The sequence below is a fragment of the Gavia stellata genome, chromosome 4, assembly GCF_030936135.1.
Source record: "Gavia stellata isolate bGavSte3 chromosome 4, bGavSte3.hap2, whole genome shotgun sequence".
NCBI classification, from domain to species: domain Eukaryota; kingdom Metazoa; phylum Chordata; class Aves; order Gaviiformes; family Gaviidae; genus Gavia; species Gavia stellata.
The window spans coordinates 2094299-2120357 of NC_082597.1; the positions used below are offsets into that span (position 1 = coordinate 2094299).

The following is a 26059-nucleotide window of genomic DNA, read 5'->3' on the forward strand; positions in this document are numbered from 1 at the left end:
AGCCGTGCCACGGCTTCGCTTCGTCACCTGCAACACAGAGACGTGGCCCAGGTTATTCCTCTGCTACCCAACTCGCTCCAGGCAGCACCGATGCCTTGCAGAGCTTCCCCAGGGCAAGCGCCGGCGGGTTTCCCAGTGCCGGCGGTGCTGAGCACGGCTCTGCCAAGCACGGGCCTTCCTGACTGCGGCTTCAGGAGTCGGCCCCAAGTGCAGGACAGCCAGAGCAGATCCTGCAGCCAGCCCCTGGGAAAGGTCCCTGCTCTGCTGCAGGAGCGGCTGGACCCCAGCACCCTGCCTGCCACCCCACAGACAACCCAGGAGCTGCTCCTAGAGTTTTGGGGAAGAAGAGGATGATCCTGACCTCCCCCCCTTACCAGTAGCTTCTTCTGAACGGGGCAGCCGCTTTCTGCACCGTCCCAAGGAAGGTGTTGACGTCGGCCACGAGAATTCCTTTGCTTTCAAGGACCTCCCTGCTGACACTGGGCTTTTCTGCAAAGGAAGAAACAGCACCATAATTCAAACAAGCAAACGAGGTTCTTCTGAAACCTACAGAAAACATCCCCAAATCCCACTGCAGTTATTCTGTTTTGCAAATGCGAGCAGATTAACAGCACCGCTTTGCAAACAGCCTCAGCCCAGCAAGGCCAGAATTGGAGCATGACGTAAAGCCATCCGCAGGCTCGAAAAATTTGCCAGAGCTCAAAAAATCCGTTCATTTTGCCTTTTACTGCGCTGACTCGCAATGAATCAACTCACATCTTACCCGTGATTCCACGATTCTAGCAGAAATGGGAGCAAATAATGGGGTGTCCCTCCCAGGCCAATTTAAGACGGTGCTTATGGGGGTTGAGGGTACCAGCACAGGGCAGCGTCCAGAGTCCATCCTTACCTGTGAGATACACAGCGAACCTGGCGCTGATGTGCTGAACCTGCAGGTTTAACAAGCAGTTGATGTACTCGGATTTGGGGGATGACCCGGAGTCGCAGGTGTGGTAGTGCAGCACCTCGATGAGATCAGCTCCCTGGCACGATTTGAGGATCAAGTGCTTCTTGCGGGCGTCAGCATCCACCCTGCCGGGACAGGGGCAAGGTGAAGCAGAGAGGGGTAACAGAAGCTCATTTTCCACATGAATTACACCTGTCTTGCCTTTGAAGGCATTCCCCTCCCAGGGAATGAGCAGGTATGATGGGACCTGCCTCTCCCCGATGCGTGTTTCTTCCAGCCTCATGGGTGCTTTTATGCTCGCTACCCTGCACTAAATGGCGATGGCAGGAGAAAGCATCACCGTACAGATCATGCATGCGGCAAAAAAAGAAAATGACCCCTTGCTCGAGGCAGCGCCAGCAGACCGTGGCTCATTATCCCACCACAATGCAGTCAAGAAATGCTACGCCGGTGCTGCTGATGGAGAACAAGGAAAACACTTGCTCCTCAGTGGCATCTGCTCCGCACAGGTCGAGTCCTCATCTCACAGACTGCGATGAAATACCCGACCCCGAGCTTCTGTGACATCTCACCGCTCAAGGACTGAAAACCCGGTCTTCAGAAAGATTACTTTGTGCTATCACCATAAAGGCTGAGTGTGGAGAGGATCTGAGATTTCTCCCCCTTTCTTGTAGCATTTTCTGCTGAGGCAGAACAGAGCAGTTTCCTCTTTGTTTGCAGGTCGTTACTAGAAAGCCGTCCTTTCTGGCCTGTGGTCTGGCACTAACAAAGGCAGCCTGCCTGATAAAAACATCCCTCTCTGAGTTCAAGTGTGATAAAAGCAGGACATTTCAAAGGATAGTATTCGCCGTCTTTTCTTTTTTCAAATTGCATCATTTAAACACATGTTGTTGCAAATAACCTAAAATAAGTAGCAAATAGCAACAGAAGTTCTGCTTTTCCCAGCAGGGTTTGATTTTACACACCCCTCACAACACCCCGGTTCCTCTCCCACATTATAAACTGAAGAGCTCCTCATCACTCGCCCAAATCACACACATGATGAGACAGAAAAAGAAACAGCGAAGAGACAGAGGGGGAGAGAGGGACCCAGGAAAGTACCCCAAGATCCTGGTGTGTGTGCGCAGGAGCTGGGGCGAGCTGGTGGGAAGGGAGCTTGGTTTGCAGAGGCAGCTTTTGGAGCGTGCAGCTCCTCAACTGAAAATTGTGCCTTTCCTCAAGCCCCTTGCAGGCTGTAACGCTCACAGAGGGCATCTCTGCCAAAGAGAGGGGGGGAACTGCCTTATGGAGATACAGCGGGGTGCAAGAGGCAGCTGCCAGAGCTCTGCCTCATCCAGGATCACGTGCAAGACACACCGTTTCAGGCCATCTGATCCTCTCCAGGTCCCATGTCCTGCTGCTCCATCTCGTATAAAGTATAAAAAAATCCCTCTATCGCACTTTACTTGCTAGTGCGCAAATGCTGACCTCCGGCAATTCCAGACTTGAGGCACAAGGTCTCTCAGTGGTAAAAAAAGTTCTTATTTAAAGAAAAATCTTCAAATTCATCTTGTAAGAGGCCAAAACGCAACCAGAGGCACCTAACTCACCCTGTGTCCCTGCACTGAGTGTACAAGGGGACACCACACTGCACCACGGTGGGTACGTCCTTGCTGTGGTGATGAGGACAGCAGGGACGAGGGAGCTGCCACCACAGAGCTGTTACCTGACGTCTTCTCTGAGCTTCTTGCTCTCCTTGTAGTGAAGAAGCCACTTCCACCTCCCGCTTCTGTTCAGCTTCTCCAGCACCTTCACCACCTCTTTCAGTTGGCCTAGGGAGACAGCAAGAGCCGGAAGTTATCTGAGGGTGGAAGGGGTGCCTGGGGGGTCTCTGGCCCAACCCATGCTCAAAGTTGGGCCACCTGAGGTTGCTCAGGGCTTTGTCTAGGTGAGGTTTGAATATCTCCAAGGATGGAGACTCACAACCCGGGTTGCGAAACCGGGATCCTGTCCTGGTGTTTGAACACACTTGCTGTGAATTTTTTCCCCCTAATATCTAAAAGGGTAAGTGCAACTCGTCCCCGTCACCTCTTGTCCCATCACTGCACAACTCCAGGAGGAGTGTGGCTCTGTTTTCTCTGCCGCTTCCCATTAGGCAGCTAAGGACAGCATCAAGGTCTCCCCTTTGTCCTTCCTTCTCCAGGCTGAGCATCCTTGTACAATCCCTGCTCCAGCCCCTGACCATCTTGGTGGCCCTCGCTGTACTGAGATGTTTTTGGAAGCCCGCACCTGGACCCACAATCCAGATGGGGTCCAAGGTGTCAAACAGAGGGAAAGAATTGCCCCCACTAAAGCAGGAGCAGAGGACACCAACGGCAAGTTTTTGGAAGGTGTCGGCAAACCGCAGACAAAGCTGGGAGCCGACACTGTGTGTCTGCATCCAAGCGAAAGGCCGCAGCAAGACTCACCTAGTGTTACCGTTTCCAACACCTCATTGTCTGACACCACAAAGCCCCCGGTATGAAACAGCTCCTGGTATGTGCGACCTGTTAGATCTTCAGGGCTGTCCACTCCGGCAAACACAACGTTCGGACAGTGCTTTAGCTTCAGCAAGCACGGGACCTGCTCAAGGGAGACATGCTTTTGCACACACAGCTGTGTTTCAACAGCATTTGCACCTCTCTGCAGCTCACATCTGCTCCTGGGAGACCTGGGGAGCCCACCCCGTCCTCTGCATCACCCCGACACTCGTGTCTCCATAGCCTGACCCCAAAGCTGTGGACGGTGATACGGGGAGCTACGGGTGGCTCAGTCTGCTGCAATACTCACTGGAGCCCTCGAGCCAAAGCCTGGCTGAACTGCTCCGTTACACAAGATAAGCCCAGCCTGACTCCTTTGAGCTGGGCTGCTCCAAGTGATGTTATTCAGCGATCAAAAATGGAGAGAGAAGAAAAGCAGAACTGACAGGCTTCATGTTTTTGAGATTTGTTTTTAACAGTTCTTCATGAAGCACTGTTCTTTCAGTAGAGAGTACAGTGTATCCGCAGAGACTGACAATTAAATCTACAGCTATATATAGTGTAAAATTTAAAAACCTTTAAAATGGATCCTGATATTCAAAAATGGTGCTGGTAGGAAAAAAGGATGGACTCAGGCCTTACGTTGTGGATGTGCGAGGAAATGTCCTCGTTCCTGATGACAACAAGCAGCCTGTCGGTGTCCGGCTGTTTCGCTTTGCAGAAGCTCAGAGGTTCGATCTCCACGCAGCTGTCTTTCTTCAGCAAGGTCTGAAACAGAAATAGTTTAAGAAGGTTTGTACAAAGAATATCTTCTCAACAGCAGTGCCACGCTCCCGGCACACACGTGTCTGGGGACAAGGAGGGAGGAACAAGACAGCGACCCCAACCAGGCACCCCTGTGGTGTCCGTCTGTCAAAAGCACAGCGTGCTCCAGGCCGGGGCTCCAGCCAGCGGTGGAGGAAGCAGCCATTTACCTTTGTTGGCAAAAAATTTTTAGAAAACCACCTCGAGCATCTCACCATACCATGCATCGGGCCTCTTTGCTATTTCAGAGTAGCAAGTCCTCCCATGCAACCACCCTCCCTGAGTTTCCAACCCTTTAGTGACAGCTCAAGCAAAAGACACCTTGAGGGGGTTGAGTTTGGGCTGCTCCTGCATGAAATCCCAACTGTTTTGGCCCGGGGGATGTTCAAGTGATAGAACAAGAAGAAACGGCCTCAAGTTGCATCAGGGAAGGTTTAGATTGGATATTAGGAAAAATTTCTTCACTGAAAGGGTTGTCAGGCATTCGAACAGGCTGCCCAGGGAAGTGGTCGAGTCACAATCCCTGGAGGTATTTAAAAGATGTATAGACGTGGCACTCAGAGACATTGTTTACTGGGACTTGGCAGGGTTAGGTTAACGGTTGGACTTGATGATCTTAAGGGTCTGTTCCAACCTAAATGATTCTGCGTTTCGAATTTCTGGTGGTGGGAGCCGAGATGAAATAGCAGAGGTGGCTCCTGGCTTAAGGGAACCAAATGCCATCCATGTCAGGTTGAGTAAGCTTGCCCTGCGCCTGCTCCTGCTGCCCTCGGTTCTCACCCCAGGGCCACCTGTCCCCATCCAGGGCAGCAGGACCCGCCATTACCTTCACTCTTGCAAAGAAAGGGTCCTTGCCCGTCTCCACCAGGTAGAACATGCCGGCACGGCCACAGGCCTCCTTGGCCACGCTGTGCAGGCGGAAACGCAGCGTGCTGCACAGGTCCGTGATCATCTCCTCAAAGGCGGTCATCCTCCCGGGGAGGGATGTGCACATCCACTTGCTCGCGGCCTCCCTGTGCGCTGGGACTGGCCCTCTACCCTCGCTCCCCACGTCAGCCCTGCTCAGCATCACCCTGTTGAACTCGGCATACTCGTCGAGGATGACGGCAATATCCCCCCGTGAATCCTTTAGCTTATTATCATATTTGAGCTTGCTGAGGTGGAAGGGAGCCGCACGGTTCTGGCTTGCGGTTCGGGATCTCACCCTGCTCCTCTCATCGCAGAGGGTGTCCTGCCACGGTGTACACAGGTCCCCATGCCAGCCGCTTTGCCGGTGCCAGCCGAGCCTGCCCGGCCACGTGTCCGAGGGCAGGATCGTCACCTGCAAAGGGCTCCTGCTTCTCGGGGAGAGTGGGATGGGAGCTTCTCGCACAGGCAATGTCTCAGACATCACCTGGGGAGAAAAATCTTTTGGAAAGATGCTTTTGGAGGTAGAAAAGAGTGGTTTCCCACTCCTTAGGATTTGTTTTAGCTTATAATGGAAACGGAGACACTCCATGTCCAAAGTGTGCTGGGTGATTTCCTCAAAACCCCTCCAAGTCCCCATCAGTGACCTTAACAAATGAGACTGCCCCGCACAGTGGCTGCACCTCTTCGAAGGCTGCAAATTTCCCATCCTCTCCTGGCGCTTTTTGGTCACCACAAAGTTCCGGTAGTCCTTTGCGACTCCCTGGCTGTCCCTAATATTGACATAAAGTGGAATGTGCCCGCTGCTGGTTTCCCCCAGGCCGATCGGCCAGCTGCGCTCAGCCCGCAAGCAGCTCCCCTCCGCGCCCAGCGAGCCCCAGTCCTCACTGCACCCCTCCGCGTGCACTGAGCTCACGGAGGAGGAGTCGCAGTTAGTCCTTGTGCCTGCAGCATCCACGGATCTCGTGCTGTTGGAATCCCCGGCTGTACGCAGGGACCGTGAAGTCCCCCCAAAATACTCCTGGTCTGAGTCGCCAGAGGAAGTCTCAAACAGACCTTCAAAGGTCAAGCCCACGTGTCTGTCTTTGCTGAGGATCTGCTTTGCCCTCGGGAACATGTCTGAAATGTCCTCAGCATCACTAAGCTCCCGGCTTTCTCCAGAGAGCCCCCTGTGCGCATGTAACGGCAACATTGGGAAGGGGAGAGTGGGGATTTCTTCCTCTCCCACCTCCATGCTGGCATGGTGGAGATCAGCAAACACGTCAGATCCCTCAGCCTCGTGCTTGCCCTGGTTGCACACAGACTGGGGCTTGCACAGTGGCACGAGCAACTCCCCTGCTGAAAAAGAGGCAGGACTGGCAGGAGTGACGCTGCTTCCTCCTTCTGAATCCTCAGACAGGATGGGTTCCTTCTCGTGGCTCCCTACCGCATCCGCTGCTTGGACCCCAGGGCTGGCACACCTGGGGCAGGTGCCCATGCAGCAGGACCATGGGGCACCGTCTGGAGCCAGATTCATGCCAGGAGAGAGCACCTTGGGGTGTACACTGAGGACCAAGTCAGGCTCAGCGCTTTGCAGACCTGCCTTGTGACCATGTGGAGGAGAAGGAGGCATCGATCCCGGGTCACCTCCCACAAGCACATCCGTGGGGGAGCTCTCAGCCAGCTCTGCATGGCACAGACTCGTGTCTTTTTTCACCTCTTCTGCACATCTGGGCTTTACGGAGCCGTTCAGGCTCTCGGCAGCCACACTCACCTCTGCAGCACCTACTTGCTTGCAGGGCTTCCCGTGTTGGCACAGGACAGGCCCCTGATCGGTTTGCTCTAACAAGTGGTAGTGGGCATCTGTGTCTCCGCCACAGGGGAGAGGGTCCTGCTGGGGGGGAGAAGCAGGAGCTGAGCCTGCGCGGATAGGTGGGGACAGCCCATTTGGGGAGCTCTGCTGCTGCCTGGCGTGCTCCTTCACGGCAGACATCCCCTCTCGCACTGAGGAGGAGGGCTCTGATTCCAGCATGTCATGAAGAGAGGTCTCTGGTTCCTGCAGTGTGTTAGCCATCATCCCTGTGTTCATTTCATCGCTCCCAGGGGACTTCGCTGCACTGAGGCACACATCATCGCTCTCCTCAGCTTCAGAGTCACCTGCTAAGGCTGTACAGTTGAAGGCGAAGCCCTGGCCATCACTTGCTCCTGAGGACTCATCCAGCACATCTGTGTGGTTGACAGGACGGCTGCTATGCTTTTCTTCCACCAAAACCTTGTTCCCTTCTTGGTTTGATTCACCAGTACTCAGCGAAGTGAGGTCGGCATAAATGTCGCCTCCACACCTTTGGGAAAGGCAGCTGCTCCCTCCTAGGTCGCTCCGCGATGGAGACTGGATGCTTGCCATGGCCTCCTGGTCCTCTGGAGCAGCCCCAAGATCTGTTGCTCCATCAAGAGATGTCAGGCAGACAGAGCTGGAGTCAGGGGACAAGGTTAGTGACAGTCCCCGGCCACTCAGCGACTCGAGGCCAGCTGTGCTGGCAGCTCTGCTCACAGCAGGCACTTGCATTTCTGCAGAGGGCGCACGATCCTTGTCTTTCTGCTCCAAGCCATCCCCGAGCATCTCTCCAGCAGGTCCCACGTAGCCTGTAATACTGTCTGGCTGTGTCCCACAGACAAGGCTCAGGTCAGATGGTAATGGCAGCATCAACCCGCTGTCACGGGACGACCCCACATCAGCTGGACTGCCTGCGTGAGCCAAACCAACACAGTTTGTCTCTGCATCTGGGGTGGCCAGAGCTTCCCAGGGCTCTTGCAGCATGTCCAGGCTTGGTGCTGTCTCACCAGGAAACCCTTGAGGGTCAGTCTCAGTCCCAGTCCCATCTGACAGCACTGGCGTTGATCTGCCTGGGCAGGGGGAAGCTAAGGCAGCAGGGCTGGGCACAAGGCCCTCTCCAGGAATGCCAAAGTCCTTCAGACATGCCGAATTCACTGGCTTCTGCTCACTGCGTTCATGCTCCATGTCGGCATCACTGCTTTCAGAAAATGCTAAATCAACAGGCCCCAGGACTGTGCTTTCATATTCAGAGTCCTCTTTCTTTTTTTCTCCCTCCTCCACCTCTTCCTCTGGATGTCCGAAGGGGTCTTGTAATTCCCTCCCTTCCCCACTGGCTCCATCAGGCTTTGCATTTTTGGGACGCGCTTCTAAGGTCATCAAATCACAGGCACATTGCGGTCCGTCGCTGGTGGCCCAGCTGCCGTCCACAACATTTGTACAGTGCCCAGTGTCTCCCATGTTCTCCTTTTCCTCCGGAGGGCCAGGGCCACTCCCTGACCCTGCTGCCCACCCGCTCTCTTGCTGCTCTCCACGTCCACACAGCACACTCAGTGCATCACTCCAGGGAGCTGTACTGGAATTCGGGGCTTGGCTGCATGGGTTTTCCCTGCCCAGCGCAGCTGGGAGCGTGCTGGCATCGCCAAGCTCATCAGAAGGGCTGGGGGTGATTGTAGGGTCTGGCAGTCCCTCCTTGGGTGGCTCCTCCTGAAACAAGACAATTCAGAGGTTAATCTTCAAGGGAGGGAAATGCAGGAGCTGAGACACCCATGCACGAGGCCATGGATATTTTAAATGCTCAAACTTTGTGAGTACAACCATTCCAACAGCATCTCAGGACATTAGTTTGAGTTTGTCTCTAAAATAAGTCCAGGCTGAACCCTTACCCCACGTGAGCTACTACCATCCCCACTGCAGCCAGCAAGCAGAGTCCCACAGACAGCCAGGGAAAGGTTTTGAAACTTTCCACCTTCTTTACACAATGAAATGGCTTAAAAATAGGCCAAACGGTGCAGGGACCATCAGCCGATGCCCAAAGGTAATGTATGTAGCAGCATCCTCTTATCTCTGAGTTGATCTGTCCAAGCAAGCTATATGGATGCTATGAACACTGATCCCACATTTCCTCCCAAAACACTTCTGCCTGCTCCATAGCACTAAACCCAGGTGGTAAAAACCACTGGGATATTTTTTTCCTTTGTGCAAAAGTGTTGGAGCCCTACGGCAGCTGCCCGTTTGTTCAGAGCAGAAGTTTTAAAGGAATTACTTTAACTCAGGCTTGAAAAATGTCATCAGACACACATGTTTTAATTTTACCCAAGTACCTCCACTCCTGACCATCTGTAAACTGTAGAAACTATAAAAAATAATTTAAAAAATGCTACCCAGAGTGGAATATTAGCTAACTTCACCAGAGGGACGAGGGAATGTTGCAAAGCCCTGCACTGCTATCTGTGTGAGGGAAACCTCTCCAAGCCAGCAAACCTCAGCTCTCCCAAACCAGCAGCGGAAAGGCTGTGCTGTGTCCCGTGACACGTTTGGGCTGCTGTGAGCATGGGCAGAGAAATGCAGTTGCCCACAGGAGACAGGCAGGCTTCTGAGTGTCAGTCTGGGGTGTTTGTGGTTCTTCTCCTCCCTCAGTTAAGTGCAGGTCTGAGACCTTGGCCAGGCTTGCACAGCTCGCAGCCGAAACCTGGGACAGATGCCGAGCTCGACACTTTCCTTGCTCTAATTCTTTGGGATTCCTCCCCCATGGAGAGCATCCACGTTGAGGCCCTGCTCCCTTGGACAGGGATAGATACAGCTCGTGCCAGAGCCCGGGAATGCCAGCTCAGTCCAAGAGGACATCCAAACCTAGATTGAGGCCTGAAAGCTTCTTTTTTATGGTGACTCTAAGCACATCTGCACGGCGGTCACTTGGGGCAGCTAAATGCTGGGGGACATTTCTCTGTCCTGCTTTGGGGACCCCCACTACTTGGCTCTAAGAAAGCCCACAAGGACATCTGCTCCACTCCTCTCAGAAGATCCTACTCCTATAAGCGCAAAACACATTGTGTGCCCTGTAGACTCCTATCACCCAAAACCCAAGCTCTTACCGCAGTGACGGTTGAGACGTCGTGCACACACTCCTCAGGAATGATCGCCGTCTGCCCATCTTTCACAGCCAGGCTCTCATCAGCATGTTCAGCAAAGGAAAGGCTCTCAGGACAGCTTGTGGAGGAAGGCTCCTCCTCCCCACAGGGCAGCTCCCCTGAAGAAGATGATACTGTACTATTGACAACACCAGGAGTCCCATCAGCATCAGTCTGAGAGTCTGCAGGGCTCTCCTCTGGGCGGAAAGGTCCCTGGCAGTGTGTGCTGTGATCCAGAGAGCTGCTGGGAGTCTGGTCAGCATCTGACCGAGAGTCTGCAGGGCACGTCTCCAACCCAAAACAATCCTCACCATCATCACTCAGCTCAAGAAAGTCCCCAGTGCTGTTTATTGAGACGTACTTCTCGGGGTTGCTGTGCTCCACCACCTTCCTCGTGCTGCTCAGGAGTTTGCTGGGTTTGCTGTAGAAGAGAGCCACCCACATATGAAGTATCAGCTTCATCTCTTCCACGTCGTCTGGCAGATCAGGGTCCCAGGGCCTGGAAGGGAAAGCAAACACAGCCTGAAACATCTTCATCCTCCCTCCAGTTGACCAGCACAAGATAACTCATCTCCTGGTTCCCGAAGGTGCTAAGCCCCAGTGCAGGGGGGCTGCAAATGCCCAGCTGCAGAGACAGATCACTTGGTGCTGTGTCCAGCTTGTTGAAAAAAAGAGAAACTCATGGCTGCAAAGGAGGACTTCTGTTCATGGCTCTAGGTACCAATTCTAGCTGCAGAGCCACGGGAATCATATAATGGTTTGTGTTAGTAGGGACCTTTAAAGATCATCTAGTCCAATCGCGCCCTGCCATGGGGGAAGATGCCAGGGACATCTTCAACTAGATCAGGCTGCTCAAAGCCCCCTCCAACCTAACCTTGAACATTTCCAATGATGGCGCATCCACAAGTTCTCTGGGCAACCTCTTCCCCATGTCTCACCACCCTCATCGTAAAACATTTCTTCCTTATGTCCCATCTAAACCTTCCCTCTCTCAGTTTAAAACCACTGCCCCTTGTCCTGTCACTACAGGCCTTGGTAAAAAGTCTCTCTCCATCTTTCCTGTAAGCCCTCTTTCTATATCAAAAGGCCACAATAAGGTCTGCCTGGAGCATTCTCTTCTCCAGGCTAAACAACCTCAACTCTCTCAGCCAGACTGGGTCGTGTCCAATTTGTCACCCACCAGTATCCCCAAGTCCTTCTCTGCAGGGAAGACACACCAGCTTTAACACAGCAAACTGGGCATCTGAGCATGGAGAAGGCAGCAATTATCATGCAAAGCAAAACAAAGAAGAAGAAAGAGAGCCCCTCCCAAAAGCACCCCAGACAAGAGATGTCCCCTGCAGACAGCCTTCCAGACTGACTTACCCGTGCAGGGCGCGGATGACTGTTTTCTCCAGGGCATCGTTGGTGTACCTGCTGTCCAAATTGAAGAGATACTCTGCCTCCCAATGGCATGTCACCTTCATGGACTTGCCGCAGATGTTCACTGCGTGGGACTTGGCGAAGTCCTCCTTCAGCCTAGTGGGGAGCAGGCTGCTCCTGCGCCTCATTGCCACAGCCTCGAAGGGCCGCTGGTGGTGGGTGCTGTTCTGCTGGTGGCGGAAAGGCAGGACTTTCCCAACCAGGGGTCCTGCTCGGGCGTTCCTGGTCCCGTTTCTGGAGGGTGCTGGTCCAGGGTAGGGGGCACCTCTGGGATACATGTGTTTCTTTGAGTGCTCAGGCATCTGCGAGGCATACGAGTGCTCAGCAGAGATGAAGGAGTGCTTGTTCACCTCGGCAGCTTCTTGAGTCTCTCTTGGAGGCAATGCTTGGGGTTTTGCAGGGCTGGGGCTCGTACTGTTCTTCTTGCTGAAAATCCCGGGGCTTTTCTCCCTGGGAACAGAGGCCAAGTCATTTAAGTCTATTTTTTCAGCAGGAGGAAGCTTCTGGTTTGGCGATGCTTTGCTAGGAGAGGTGGCTCCCTTTGCAAGCTTGTCTACCCTGTGGTATTCGTGGTCAGAAGCAACACGCAAGGATTTTTGCTTGCGATGACTCTGCTGCTCCTTTGCAGAGTCGCTGGAGGGGCCACAGGACACAGCGATCATCCCACTGTCCCTGGGGATAAACGAAGGAACACAAGAACCCAGAGCCAGATCAGCCAGCAAGTTCAAGGCGTGGGACTCATAGTCATTCCCCTTCAGATTGAAACTGGGATCAGCAACCCGGCCTGGGTAAATCTCACTCGTCTGGCTATCCGCTCCATGGCATTGGGAAGAAACTTCGTTCGAGAGGACAGAGAATGGCTCCTTCCACTCTGCATGAGAAAAACAAAGTCAGAGGATAAACAAAGGCCACACAGCTCTGTCTTGAGAAGGGGTTCAAAGCAGACTTTCAGTTTGGCAGGAAGAAGGCATCTCTCCAACATGGAATTTGCACACTTTAAAAAAAAAACCAAACCCACTTACATGCTACAAAAGGATCCAGAGTTGGGATCTATGCGACTTCAGGAAGGGGCTTTATCTTCAGAAATAAAAGGCATGGGTTCGAGAGTGAACAAAATTTCCCTTGGCCTCTGCGCATAGGGTAGTTTGGGCACTTAAATACAACCTGAGATATTTTAGGTGTTTCCTTAATCCTTTTTATTTTGCTTTAAATTTTTTTCTAGTTTGAGTATTTGCAATCTTCTCAGATAAAACCATCCGCTATGCTTTCAATAATCCACAGCTAGAAAAAAACCTCCCCTCTAAACCACAGAGAAAACCCACCCGGCCCTCATGCTTCCCACTGCACACCCTCTCAAGTGCATAACCTGCTACTGAGCTGTAGCTCAGAGCACACACAGAAACCCGGGGGCTTCCAAAGGCAGCCAGAGCACAGCAAATAAGTGTTCATTTAGTTTTCAGCGTTAAAAATGCCCCTCACCATGGCTCGAGGCCCACGATTGTAAAAACAGTGTGAAGTCATTAAACAACGTTAATGCCTTGTACTAAAAACCAGCACAAAAATCTCTCTTCAAGTAAAACCTTATTAAATTACGTCTGTGCTAAAGTCCTATGTGTTACATTTGATTTCCTTGGGAATGGCACAGTAAGACATACAAATTGAGTATTTCTTACTCCTGAACACTCTTATTTTGCATTTTTGGCAGATGCTGGCGTTCAGCGGGACCCATCTGACACCCTGCCTGTGTGACAGCACTGGCCAGATCCGCTCTGGGAACACCCATGTGCCAGGGGCAATGAGGGGTGGTGTTCGATACACACATGCTAGTGAAAAGTGCCACGTTTCAGAAACATGTGGCAATAAAAGACCAAAAAGAATGGATAAACTGAGATAAGGTGGCTAAACCAGTCTCCAAAGCCTCCATCCTGCCCCCAGGAAGGGGAAAAAGAAAGACCAGAGACAGATCTGAAAAAGGACATCAAAGCATGAGTGTGAGAAAACACGACAATTTAACAGAAAATTAGTCTCCTGTTCCATCATTTATTTTGGCACTGTAATACTGGTTCTCAGTTTAATAGCAGAATCCCAGCCAGCACCTGCAGACGCTACACTCAGGGGCTGTCTACACTACCTCTTAAATCCACTGCAGTCTGTCTGCGAAGGCTGCGACAATTTGACTCTTTTTAAAATGACCAGATTTACAACATAATGGACTAAAAACTTAGGTGACGAGCAGAGGTTATAAAGCTCTGTGCATGAGCTGCCTCAATGCAGTTTCAGAGCTCAGCAGTTAAACATCAAGCATTTTAAACTATCCCAGCAGTTTGCCAAGGATGCAAACTGAAGGCTTAGGAAAGGACTCAGAAGAGACCCCGTGTGGTTTGTACATCCTGTAACGGTGATTTTCACAGTTGCCTTCATGTTTTACACTATGAGTGCATAACTGGGAGCCTGCAGGCTATGGGGCAACAGTACCCAGACCCTACGCAAGACCCTCAGCACTAAATGTCGTAAGGCCAAACGTGCTGTTACTATCATCTAGTCATGACCTGACTGTGCCGTTTGATGGCTCAGCTTTTAAAGGAAAAATTTCCTCAGGGAACAGCACTCTTACCACTTTCTGCTTGCTTTTTGGCTTGAGGTTTTGATGGGCTGTTAGCCACACTTTTTAGCATCTTGCTTTTCACTGGCTTCATGATGGTCTCAGCAACAGGAACCTTTTTCATGTCTGGGTTCTTCAGTGTCTTTGGTCTCTTTGTTTCCAAGCCAGGATCGTCAGGAGCTGAAGTTTCCTTCTGAACAGGTTCAAACTGTGTTTTGTGCACAAATTCTGCAGACAGGACCTCTGCACCTGGGACAAGGAAAAGGGAGGGCATTTGTTTTGGTTTGAGACATATTCAGATTAAAAAGGAGTATTTTCAAAATATCCAGTTAAGGAATGTGGAAGGACTGCTTTAGAAGTGATTGGCAGCAGCAGAGTAGTCTTCAATTACTTGATTTATGCATCTGATCTTACAAATGGGTTTGTTACTGATGCGAGTGATCAGTAAGCAGTTATTAAAAATAAAACATCACTTCTTAAGCTCATTAAAAGCTTGCTTTCCTGACCTAGAATAGGTGTTCTCCTGGGATAAGTCACTCTAATTCCTGCCTGGCACGCTTGCATCCTGAGGGTACTTATTCACCTCTCCAAGAAGCACACAAGAACCTCTCCCAGATCCATCAACAATGTCCCCCAGGTCCGAGGCGACGTGCCCCAGGTCAGACCTTGATGGACTGTGAATCAGAGCTGACTTCAGCCCACAAGCGGGCAGATGCCATGCCACCCCCTGTACTACATGACAGCCCATCTCCGCAGTCGCTGCTGCTACTTGTGATGTGTGTAAGTGCCAGGGGAGGTTGATGAGTATGACACCGCCTTTGTAGGCAGGTGGATTCTTTAGGTGTTTTCAGCCACGTTTTGTCACCAAGGTTGGGATTCTTCTCAATCCACTTTGAGTGTCTCTGCAAATCAGGTGGAGGCTCAGGCTGGCTCAAAAGGACAGGCTTAGCCTATCCTCCGCAGTGAGACAGGAGCCTTCAGAGGACAATTTACGCCATTGAGACACCTCGCACGAGCAGCTCAGGCCACATACCAGCTTTCTGCAGAGTAAATTGGGTGCGATCAGTCTCACACTTCTCGTTTCCTCAAGGCTACAGCAAGAAAGTTGACTCTCAGGGAGTCACAATGTGACCATGTAGAGTGGCTGGTTATCTAGGCAGCCTGTAATGACCATGGCTTTGGCAACTGCTCCTTGCCTGAGCCATCAACAGCTTGTGGACAAGTGATGAAATAACCATGACCTGGCTGATGTCTCTGTGCACAGTCACCTGTAAGCAAAGGAAGGCAACAGCATGGACCACTGCACTGGGTTTCAGGCAACTTCACTGAAATCCACTATCATAGCCTTGGGCTCCTTCCCACGTTGAATGAGAGACTGTGGCGACATTGCCACAACCCTATTTGGATGCTCTCAGGAGGTGCATGCTTGCTCTGTGCACCCGGGGGGATGGCGAGGGGACATGGCTCCTAGGGAACACTAAGTATCCCAGCTGGATACCCCAGAGAACCAGGAGAAAGTCAGTCCCATTTATATAGCACTTACCTCTTTTCCTTCTGTGTGGAAACTGCAAATTGGCTAATTTAAGCATGGGCTCGTTGGTATTGGCTGTGAGCCCTGGCTTTTTAGGAAAAGAGAAAGCGATGTTGATTTTCTTCTTCTTGGTTGCTTTCCTGTTCCTGCCGCTCTCCCCCATCGGATGCATTTGCATCTTGAGGGGTGACCATTTCTTCCTGGTGCTGGTCACAACGGCTCGGCTGGACTTCCTCCTGCTCTGCTGCACCCATAGCTTGCTGGCCGAGTTGACGTCTTTTGTAGGTGCTTCACTACTCTCGTCCAGCCCCACAGTGGGCTTTGGGTTTTCACTTTTGACTTTTATTTCCGCTGCTGTGTTGGGAGGAATAGGGTCCGGTGGCACAGCTGAAGAGAAGTCCACTTTACGATCAGCCTCTAAATTGCAGCAAAGAGACTGAACAGCACCAGTCAAACATCCTAAGGCAGCCGACATTTCCAGAGTATAGCTGCTGGGATTGGAGAGGTAATGCTGCAGCTGGGAGAAGGACTGCTCCGGGTGTTTTTTGAAGGGATTGCTACATTCATCCTTGGTTGGTGAGAGGAGAGAAGAAAGGGGAACTTCACTGGTTTGGCCAGAGGTGGGCTGTGGATTTTGATCAAGCTTTGTGTATTCCTGGAAGTGCTGTTTGATACGTACGCTGGTACTGACTGTGTCCCCCCATGAAGAATGGGTGGCTTTCTGTAAGGCATAGCGAAGTCCAGGCAAAACTGAGGCTATTTTTAATGAGATGTCACTATCGTCACTATCTTCCCTTTCATCTTTTGGATCGTGCTTTTCAACTGCTAAAGGAAAAGAATAGAATTTTACTCTTATCAAAACAGGATTAAATCCCCCAAATCACCTCACTGTTACATGCTAAGAGAACATGAAAGCTATGAAAAAGTCCCAGAAGCCAACCTACAAAAAGCTAGCCCCAGGGGTGATGTCCTGGTTTGATGGATGCTTGTAACTGCTGAAAGTAAAAAAGAAATGTACATGGGAGTCAAAAGTGGATTAAACTAAGATGAAAGACTGCTGTTGTATCAGCTAGCCCCATTCTGCAGGAAAATACAGGGTGAGATTGCACACATGGTAGTTTAAGTCCCTTCATGCCAGCAATTGTTGCTAAATCCAACATTTAGGACAGCCAGAGCTCTGAAAATACATGGGGTTTGTTGGTTTTTTTTTAAACCTGTTTAAATTCAGGGTTGCCCATGCAGAGTATTTAGACTAGCACCATTTTCAGATCACGTGTGTTGTTTATGTCCCTGTTTAGATGCAACTTCCAGCAGCTCCATCTCTACCTGTTGTCAGTGTAGGTGGACGCAGTTCACATGAAGACACCACATTAGTGCTCTGGAGTGGCATGGGGAACACAGACTTCCCCAAGTGGACGTGGGGACTGTATAAATAAAGAACATGAACCCCTGGGTGATTTTCTAAAGCTGAAGGACTGATCCTACTGAAAACAGTTGGTGTTTCTCTTTTCAGCAGGACTAACGCCCTACCACAATGCGCAGTATCATAGAAGTTTAGTTCATTTTCATCCCTATTGGGAGCAAGTCCCAAAGCTCAAGGGTGCCTGCCCTCGCAGATGTCACCATGGAACAGGTTCTGCTTGGCACAGCAGCGTCCTCTCAGTGTCTGGAAACGCCTGGAGAGCCTGTGTGATATGCAGAGCCTGTCGGTGGAGCTCCCTTTCCACACAAGCCAGAGTTTTCCAGCTTCATCCACTGCAACCCAGCAGTCTCATGCTGGCGCTCTGCACTCGCAGGCTTGGCCCATCTTCGTGTTATGATCTGACTCCGAGGTTTCTTTTGGCTTCAGTGCCAGGCTGACAACCCCAGTGCCCCTCCCCATCACATCTCTTCCCACCAAGGCAAAGGCGTTTCTCTTCCCCTCCCAGATGTGTGATTTTCTTCGCCTACTGGCCCTGCTGCTGCCTTGCACTGGCAATGCTGGTCCTTGTTACCGGCAAGTCCAGGCATCTCTGCGAGCCAGATCCCAGCTGCCTGCTTCCGCTGCTGGCTCAGGAACGCTGCGGCACGTCTGCACAGCGGGCTTGTTACGCCTGCCCTACATTCCTTCCGACGGCTGTCTGGACAGGAAGGGAACAGCTTCAGAGGCTGCTTGTTTCAAAACGGGAAACATTATTCATGCTTCGAGCCCGAGCTGAGCGACTTTAAATGCATACGTTCTTCACCCCCCTTTTCTCTTTGCATCTCCCCTGCACCCCTGCCATCTTCGGTGACCGTCCCTTTTCAAACCCAAACCCCTGCACAGTTCTGCTTGTCTTCATAGAAAGGGGAAGCCCTAAAGGAAAAAGGGCTTATAACCCCAGTGAAAAGAGGTCTCAGACCCAGGGGACAGGCAGGGCTGGCTGGGGTAACGCTGCTCGTGTAGGCAGAACGGGACAGCGTGTGCAGGAATCCCGCTGGCACCAGAGGGAAAACATCTGGAAGCCATCAACGTTCAGATCACAACACGTAACAACATGGAGTGTTTGCTCAATGTTATCCTCTCTCCCTGCCTCTTTGCTTTCCAGCAGCTGCTCTCTGGCTGCCCAGGCTTTGCCTCCTCTTTAGCATCGCCACCAGCCACAGGCAATGTCTGATACAGTCCCAAACCTTCCTACGAACCGGCTGCTTGTACTGTCTTTGCTCCAAGATGCTCCTTAAGCCTGGTGCCCTCTCCTGTCTCCACCACCTTCTTCCACAATAACCTTCTTCAAGATAAATACCTCCTTGCCCTGTTCTCCTCTCCCCCAGCATACATTGCTCACACCCAGCCTTTCAGGAACAGATCCCTCTGCTCCGGAGGGTATTTTCTGCCTGTTGTGCGGCTGGTCAGCAAGATCTCAAGTTCCCACCTCCAGTCTGCTCTCCAGGCATTCTTCCCCTTCACATCACCCAACTTCAGGCCCTTGCTTCAGGCATCACAGCAACAACCTGATCCCAGGTTTGACCTGTCACTTTGGATCTTCAGCCTGCCTCAGGAGGAGCCTGTCTCTCTCCTGTGCCTAGAAAAGAAACTAGAAAAGTTTCCACGCTAACGCAGCCACCAGCAGCACGTCCTTAAAGTTAGACTGACTGAACTCAGGCATCAAAGACATTCACATCCCACACTGCCAAGTTATCATCACATCTTCACCCGACTTACAAGCCCACTTCGTATGCGGATCCTGAAGGAGAAAGTTTATAGCTGGAGGTTAAACACCAAAAAGGACAAAGCAATCCATGCTCGGATGTGCTGGTAGGTCCTGTCAGCCCTTCTGCCAATTTTATCTTCTGGGGAGGGGAGATAGGTACGTCCTGTGCAGCTCCATCGGCAATGCCAGCCATCACTCGCACAGAGGCGGACTGAAATACCAGTGTGTGCTGGCATAAACAGTCTCTTGGCTTGTCCCTAGGATGACTCAACAAAAAGCAAGCCAGAAGTTACGCAGAGCAAAAGGACCCTGTTTATATGTTGCTTGGGGATCAACAAGGCTACAAGTATTACTGGTGGAGTGGATGTAATGAGATGCACGGATGAAGCTGTCCAGAGGAGGCAGAGCAGTAACATTCTTTATGTCCACAAGAGGAAATTGTAGTGTGAATATTTCCACATAGTGCAGCTAAAAGTCAACAGATACAGAGAAAATTTGAGGCAAATGCAACAGAGGTTGAAGCTCATTCTTATTTCAAGATCTGCAGGTTCAAACTGTGCAATCTTTATTTTCTCTTATTTAGTACCTCTGTGTTCTGCATGTAAAGAAGCGTGTTTTAGGGATACAAACAGCCTGGACTTACCTCCCAGGTCCCAGAGCTGTGACACACCTTGATGGCAGCAAAGCACCATGGCTCTGCCCAACACCATCTCCCTGCCTCCCTCCCTCAACTGTCACGCACCCTGACCAGTTGTCACAGCCCCACTACCAGCATTTACAAATCCCACAGCAGAGAAGTCACACAATACAGCTGAGCCTCCAAACCCTCACTGCTCCTTAGGGAGCAGTGCCCCTTCCCCCGCTCTCTCCAATCCCTCCCCATGCCAGCAGCAACCTTTCATGGAGCCCATTTTACTTGTTATCTCAGCAAAAACCAATTAACTTATTTTTTGGACAGGCTGTTTTCCTGCTGGCTTAGCAAATCACATCAGCTCCGTGCAGTGTCCAGAGCGTGCCATGTGTTGTTTTATCCCCTGAGCACACCTCCAGCGCACCTTTAGAGATGTAAACCAGGCTCTGCAGGAGTCAGATTCCCATATGCACACATAAGACAGTTCAGTGAGTGGATACCGCTGAAAACTGACCGAGAGGGAGAAAAGTAATTATTTGTCACCCCCATCAACGTCCTGCAAGGAGCAAGGGTGTGCAGTGAGTATAAGAGGCAGGGAACCTGGTTTAGATCAGCTTAAAATGCAGCATAGCTAGAGAGTTGGGATTTTTCTCTCCTCTTTTAACACCCTTTGTGCTAAAGCTGTAGACAGTTCTCAGCAGATAAATCAGCTCTTCAAGAGCAATGTGTCTGTGAGGACCCTCTGGTGAGGATCCCACACCCAAAACACAGTGTCCGAAGCCAGCAAAGGGAACCTCCCTACCTCTCAGGCACACCGACCGGGACGAGGCGAACAGAAACAGGGCCAGGAGGCTGACAGGCTCCTTAGGGTCGAACCCTATGGAAGAAAGCAACAGGTTTTGTTTAGACTGAGGGTGCCTGCCCTCTGTCTCTAAAACAGAGCAGGATGTTGGTTTCTACGTAGCCATGTCTTACCATCATCTCGTGCCAATGCAGAGGACGTGAGGAGGATAAGGACTCCTTGATCTTGTAAATATTTGATGATTGCCTATAACAAACACATACAAAGTTAGAGCAACCACTCCCTTTCCTCCTTAGCACACTTTGTATCACTCAGCGTGACTGTCAACAAGCCCTGATTGCTGCTGAACACATGCCAACACCACCAGTTCATTCCCTGCTGAGGAGGACATTGTTCGGTCCATGCCACTTGGGTCAACTGGGACCTGTAACCCAAAGTGTTCCATTTATGCTGTTATTCAGCTCTCAAATTCCTCCTATCTGTGCCTTAAAAATTAAATATGCTTAGCCAAGCTGGCTGCAATTAATTAACAGGTTAATAATTTCAGTCAAGTCCAAAAGTCCCTGGGCATCTCTGCCAGGAACCGCTCACAGCAAGCCAAGGGGAAGTTTTTCCCATCAGGGAAAGCAAAGCTGGACATCAGCATCTGACAAAATACAACTGACAGTTCCAGCCACAAGCCTGACTAAAGTTCAGGCCATGCAGCTTGCTTATTAGCAGCATCAGTATCAATGAATATGTGAAAAAATATTTGCTGAGTCTAAGAGACTCCTGCGACTCTGTCTCAGAACTGGATGACCGCATGTCTGAAAAGATGTGTGCACTTATCGAGGCTTTTCTCTTGTTTGGGTGTTGCTTGATGCCTCATCGTAGAGCTTGGCTTGGACTGCCTTTCCCTCCGTGGGGACACCCATTTGGATCTCTTTCTTCCATGCAGACACATCTTTTCAGGAAACGTACACGAACTGAATCACCCTATGGCTTCTAATGCTCTGTGAAACTTTGCTGATCCCATTCAGTATGTTCAGACATAACAGAGGACTGGAATAATGCCCACAGCCTCATTTCTCCAGGACAACAGAACAACTTTGGAAATGCTGAATAATTTCAGTGTAATATTCACTATTCAGAACAGTAGCTCCCTGCTTTGGTTGTCTCCAGCCAGCAGAGCAGAAGGAGTAAGAGCCAGCACCTCCACTGCATAAACCCAGCTCAATAAAATAGCTGTGGTTTCTCACTGACACAATGATTTTCAGGCAGGTGAGGAGGAAAGCCAAGCCATAAGGCGGCAGCCACCTGACACAGAGCTGAGAGACATCACTCAGCACCCAGAGGAGTGCAGCTGGCCGCAGGCAACCCCACCTAGCCCCAGCTACCCTTTCATTTTCTTGTGGGCCCTGCACAAGGTGCGTGCCTGGCCCATGCACCACTGAAAGGGAAAGGATACGGAGGGCATTTTTCACTTGCACTTTTGGGAGCTGCCTCCAAAGCAGATTCACCCATGGGTCATTCAACAGCACGCTAAGGGGAGGAAGAAGCACACCCAAAAGGGGCTGTGGCTGTTTCCTCGCTGAAATAAGGGACATGTATTAACGCAGTTTGACAGACATATGAGGGTGGGGAAGCTCTAGGGGAAACGATGCTCCTGATGGCTTTCAATACCAAACTGCTCATGGCCACAACTCAACCATCTCATCTTTGCCAACCCCTCCAGAGAGCCCAGCTCTGCTGGGCTTTAAAGGATGCATGTTATAAACCTCAGTGGCTGCAAACATGGCGTAATGCACCAGAACAAGCGGTTGTCATGGATCCCGGTAAGACAGGCGCTTGGACTCTCTAAAGTATTGATGAAAGTATCTTTTATTGGTGAGAACAGGAGAGGAAAAAAGGGATAGCATAGATAAACTTATGTCCCTTCAGATGTTGGGAACCTCAAGATGAGCTGCAGCATGGACAGATCCGTGCCCCGACCAGAGACCCAACTCATGCTGCACACTTCAGGACTACCTGCAAGTGAAGGGGCATTAAGATTGTCTTTGCTATCTCCTTTTCTCTTCTCATATTGTTACCAATAAAAGATAGTTTAATCAATACTTTAGGGAGTCAGAGTCATTTTTTTTATAGCGATCCACAACAAACACTTGCTCTAGTACGTCAAATGTGGGAAGCTGCACATTGGTGGGCAGCTCTTCAGCAGTGCTGCACAGCAACAGCACTTCCAGGCAGTTCGTGGGCCACTGCCAACTTATAGTGGGGGAAGGACGTGCCCAGCCAGCTGTGAGTTTGTGGCCATGAATTTACAACCCTGAATCTACAGGAAGCATCAGATGTGAGAGAACAACCATCAGCAGCAAAGCCAAAGCCAAAGCAACCACAAATCCCAGCAGAGACGTAGATGCTGTGTGCCACAGGGGTGAAGATCATCCCTTGGAGTCACAAGGAGATGTGACTATCACACTGGGAACAAAAAGACCCCAGTGTGCTGGAAAAAAGCCTTATCAGGTAATATATCGCAAGGGAAATTCCCCATAAAAAAAGGGTAAATCTCAACATCTTGAGAGCTCCCAGAATCCCATGAGGTTTCGGCAGCATAACTCTGAATATCTACCTGAGTAGGGGCTATTTTTCAGCCATGAGGGAGGAAGGCAGGCACGTGACAGCTTATGTCTTTTGCTTAGTAATTATAATTTTGGCATTGGGGGACTTTGCTTCTGCTTTCTTAATATCTAAGATCCCCTTGCAGTCCTTGTCCACCATGCTGTTTGCAATGCAGGGGGGAAATCATTAATAAAGACAATAAAATAATCCACCTGGCATAAACATAGCCAAAGAAGAGGTTTGCCTGGTATAATGCCTTCTGCTCAACAGGGCATGCTCACCCTAGAAATCAGTTCCCAGCTCATAGTGGGTAATCTTCAGTCAAGTTATATACAGGAAGACTAAACTATGTTTGAGAATAACCAAGGAGAAAAATAATAGTTAAAGCAGGGAAATTAATTCCATTTTGCATTAGTTCAGAATCTGTGAATAATGTTACCAAAAGTTTCAAGAGATCATTTAAAAGGCCACTTTCCTCCCAGAATGACAATGTTTTAAAATACTTACCAAGTCCTTTTCCTTTAGATTTTCTACTAACTGATCCATTTTATATTGATCCTTATTTGATATTTCTACTTCATATAGACTGAAGTAAACACCCTGAAAACAGACTGCAGACAAAAGAGAGAGAATTTGACGTTGAAATAGTGCCTCTTGCATGAACTCTGAACAAACAAGTGCTCCTGTACCAGGAAGATGGGTGTGCAATTGGTGGAAGCACTGGGTTTTGAAAAAAAAAAAACAACCAAAAATAACAACTTACGAAGATTTCGTAAGTTGGTATATGCATTCATATCGCAGTGAGTTTCCTCTTCAAGACATGGTTCAACAGGAGATGTTTCCTATCTTATCTCTGCAGCTAACAAAAGCTATTTAACCAATGCTGTGTGCTTCAACAGAGACAGGGAGACTTTCAGAGGGAAATACCTCATTCAGACATGCCATACTCTCTCCTGCTATGGAGTATCCTTATTCTGCACTCTGATCCCCAGGGCAGTTTAACAAAGGAAAGATCTCGGTCCCACCTTACCCCCCTGAATCTCACAGCAAAATTCTTCTGTTCAAGTATTTCGCCTCTTTCATCAGCCGACTGTAAGACTGTGGTTCTATGGCACGTTCCTCAAGTGTTGCTGTGGCCTCCCCCACTTCTTCCGCCTCCTCCCCTGCCCCTGGCACTATCCTGTGTCCATCTGCACTGTAAGCTGAATGCTAACCCCCAAAACAGGCTTGGCTGTCAGCTGGTCCGATCAGTGCTCCGACCTGGCTCAGCAGAGCTGAAACACAGATGGGAGGCAACACTGCAGCAGCCCACAGTTATTTTGGTGCAAGATGACATGGAAATGCACCTGGAGCTTCTGCAAATCACATTCAGAGCTCTCCGTGTGCAACCTGTGGTATCCGTGTCAGTAACTGTATGTCTGCTGCAATGCACAGCCACTCACAGCCATCGGGATCTCAACACCTTGGGGCTGAGGGCTACCAGGCTTGTCAAAACTCCAACCCAAAAATCAATCCGCAGTATGAACCCCAAAGTGTAATTAGACACAGGTCCCCTTCTCCCCAACCTGCATTGACCAGGACAGAGAGTGGTTGACTATAGGCAAGTGGGGTCTCTTAGCACCACTAAGGGGACAGTAGAGCCCTTCTCTCCCTTCCCCAAATCTGTGCTTTTATTTGCTGATTGCTGAGCACTCCCTGCCTCTCCCCAAGGTTTCTGGAGTCCTCTCCCCTCTCACGCTGCCATTCATTGTCAGTCCCCTTGAAGTGACAAGTAGGCTACCCGTGACCCAAAGCTACTGCAGGCAGCCACATCTTTTGGCTCTGGCTGGCAGCTACCCCCATCCGCGCAGATGCGGGAGACACTGAGTCAGACCCCAAGAGGCGGAGAGTCCCACACCTCGTAGGAAGATCATGTAGGAAGGGGAAAGTTTGTCTCCCTGCATTTGCTCTCAGTTGCACCATGTTTGGCACCTTGCAGGATGGGAGCCCAGGTCTCAAAACAGGGACTCCCACCCTGTCCTGTCCCAGGAATGGGCTGATTAAAAGGCTGCTTTGGGAAGAGGATTATAACACACCAGGAGACCATAGGAAATGTGGACAGAAAAATATCCCTGTGCTGCCTTGGCATTTTTCCTCACTTATCTGCAATCAGCCACCCTTCAAGACAGGACCTAGTGCTACGTGGACTTGAGCTCTGATCCCCCACAACAATTCCTACAGCACAGCACAAGCAGATGTTACCCATCACGCCAGCAAGTTTTGCACTCACCTTCATTCTCAATGTAATTCCTTTTTCCAAATGCAGCTTCTGGTAGCTTTTTCTTCAAGTCGGACAAACCCATGACATGGTTAATGTCCAAGTTGGGAGGCCTGTGGGGATAATGCAGCAGAGGGTGAGATCACAAGCATAAAAGGCTCTCAGGACTAAGCATAGCAGAGAGTCCTGGTTGCCCTGTCACTGTGAAACCAGAGAAAGCAGCTCTGCAGAAGGCTTGCTTAGCACTTTGCTGATTGAGGATCCTGTTTGGAAACACCTCCAAACACTGGCTCTTTCAGATTGCTGCCTGCTGGTTGGCTTCTGACTCCTAAAGATTTTAAATATCTCATTTTTTTTAAATGCTAGTTACCCCAATACTTTATTTGCCATCATGCCGATCTGTAAACACAACTGGCTGATCGTACATGCACCATCAGGAAGCCCACTTCTCACAAGGAGAAAAATCCCAAGCAGGAATAATTGATTTAGAATAAACATCCCAAAGCAGTTAACAAAAAGCGATGACAAAACACAGCCGTTTCCAGCTGCAGTTCAGGGCCTGATCTCATGTCCTCATCCAGCTGTTGCTGTGACACTGCACCGCTGCCTGCCCAACACCACTTTCCTGACACTGATGATTGCCCCGACAGTGCAGGTGGTAAGTTGGTACAACTGCAAGAAGATGCTGATCAATGAAGGGATGGGGCAGGAGAGACAAAACTGGCTTTCACTGATACACGGACACCCAAAGGTGTAATGCTTCACACTCCACAAATTGCACAGAAAGAAGAAAAGGGGCAACTTACAGCTGGGCTGGAATCGTGGAGCTGTATGGGGTCCTCAGGGCGATGTTGCATACAAGCTGGCCCTGGATGGACAGCTGCCCCCTCCATGGACAGTACAATGCTACAGGCAAAAGGGAGAATGGCTCAGAGAAAGCAGGAGAGGAGA

The 26059-nt window shown here is 50.5% G+C and overlaps 1 protein-coding gene across 1 annotated transcript in view; it reads right to left on the reverse strand.

Moving 5' to 3' along the window:
• Nucleotides 1-370: 370 nt before the first annotated feature.
• Nucleotides 371-26059, reverse strand: part of TASOR2 (transcription activation suppressor family member 2) — a 42702-nt gene continuing 17013 nt past the window's right edge. Inside the window, exons 8-22 of the mRNA XM_059815997.1 lie at nt 25915-26014; nt 25121-25221; nt 23359-23462; nt 20427-20499; nt 20254-20328; nt 15663-16475; nt 14132-14368; nt 11461-12388; nt 10060-10594; nt 5075-8671; nt 4087-4212; nt 3394-3547; nt 2652-2757; nt 890-1071; nt 371-489 (exon numbers count right to left, since the gene is read on the reverse strand). Coding sequence (XP_059671980.1) covers nt 371-489; nt 890-1071; nt 2652-2757; nt 3394-3547; nt 4087-4212; nt 5075-8671; nt 10060-10594; nt 11461-12388; nt 14132-14368; nt 15663-16475; nt 20254-20328; nt 20427-20499; nt 23359-23462; nt 25121-25221; nt 25915-26014 — 7250 coding nt within the window. The remainder of the gene's footprint in view (nt 490-889; nt 1072-2651; nt 2758-3393; nt 3548-4086; nt 4213-5074; nt 8672-10059; nt 10595-11460; nt 12389-14131; nt 14369-15662; nt 16476-20253; nt 20329-20426; nt 20500-23358; nt 23463-25120; nt 25222-25914; nt 26015-26059) is intronic.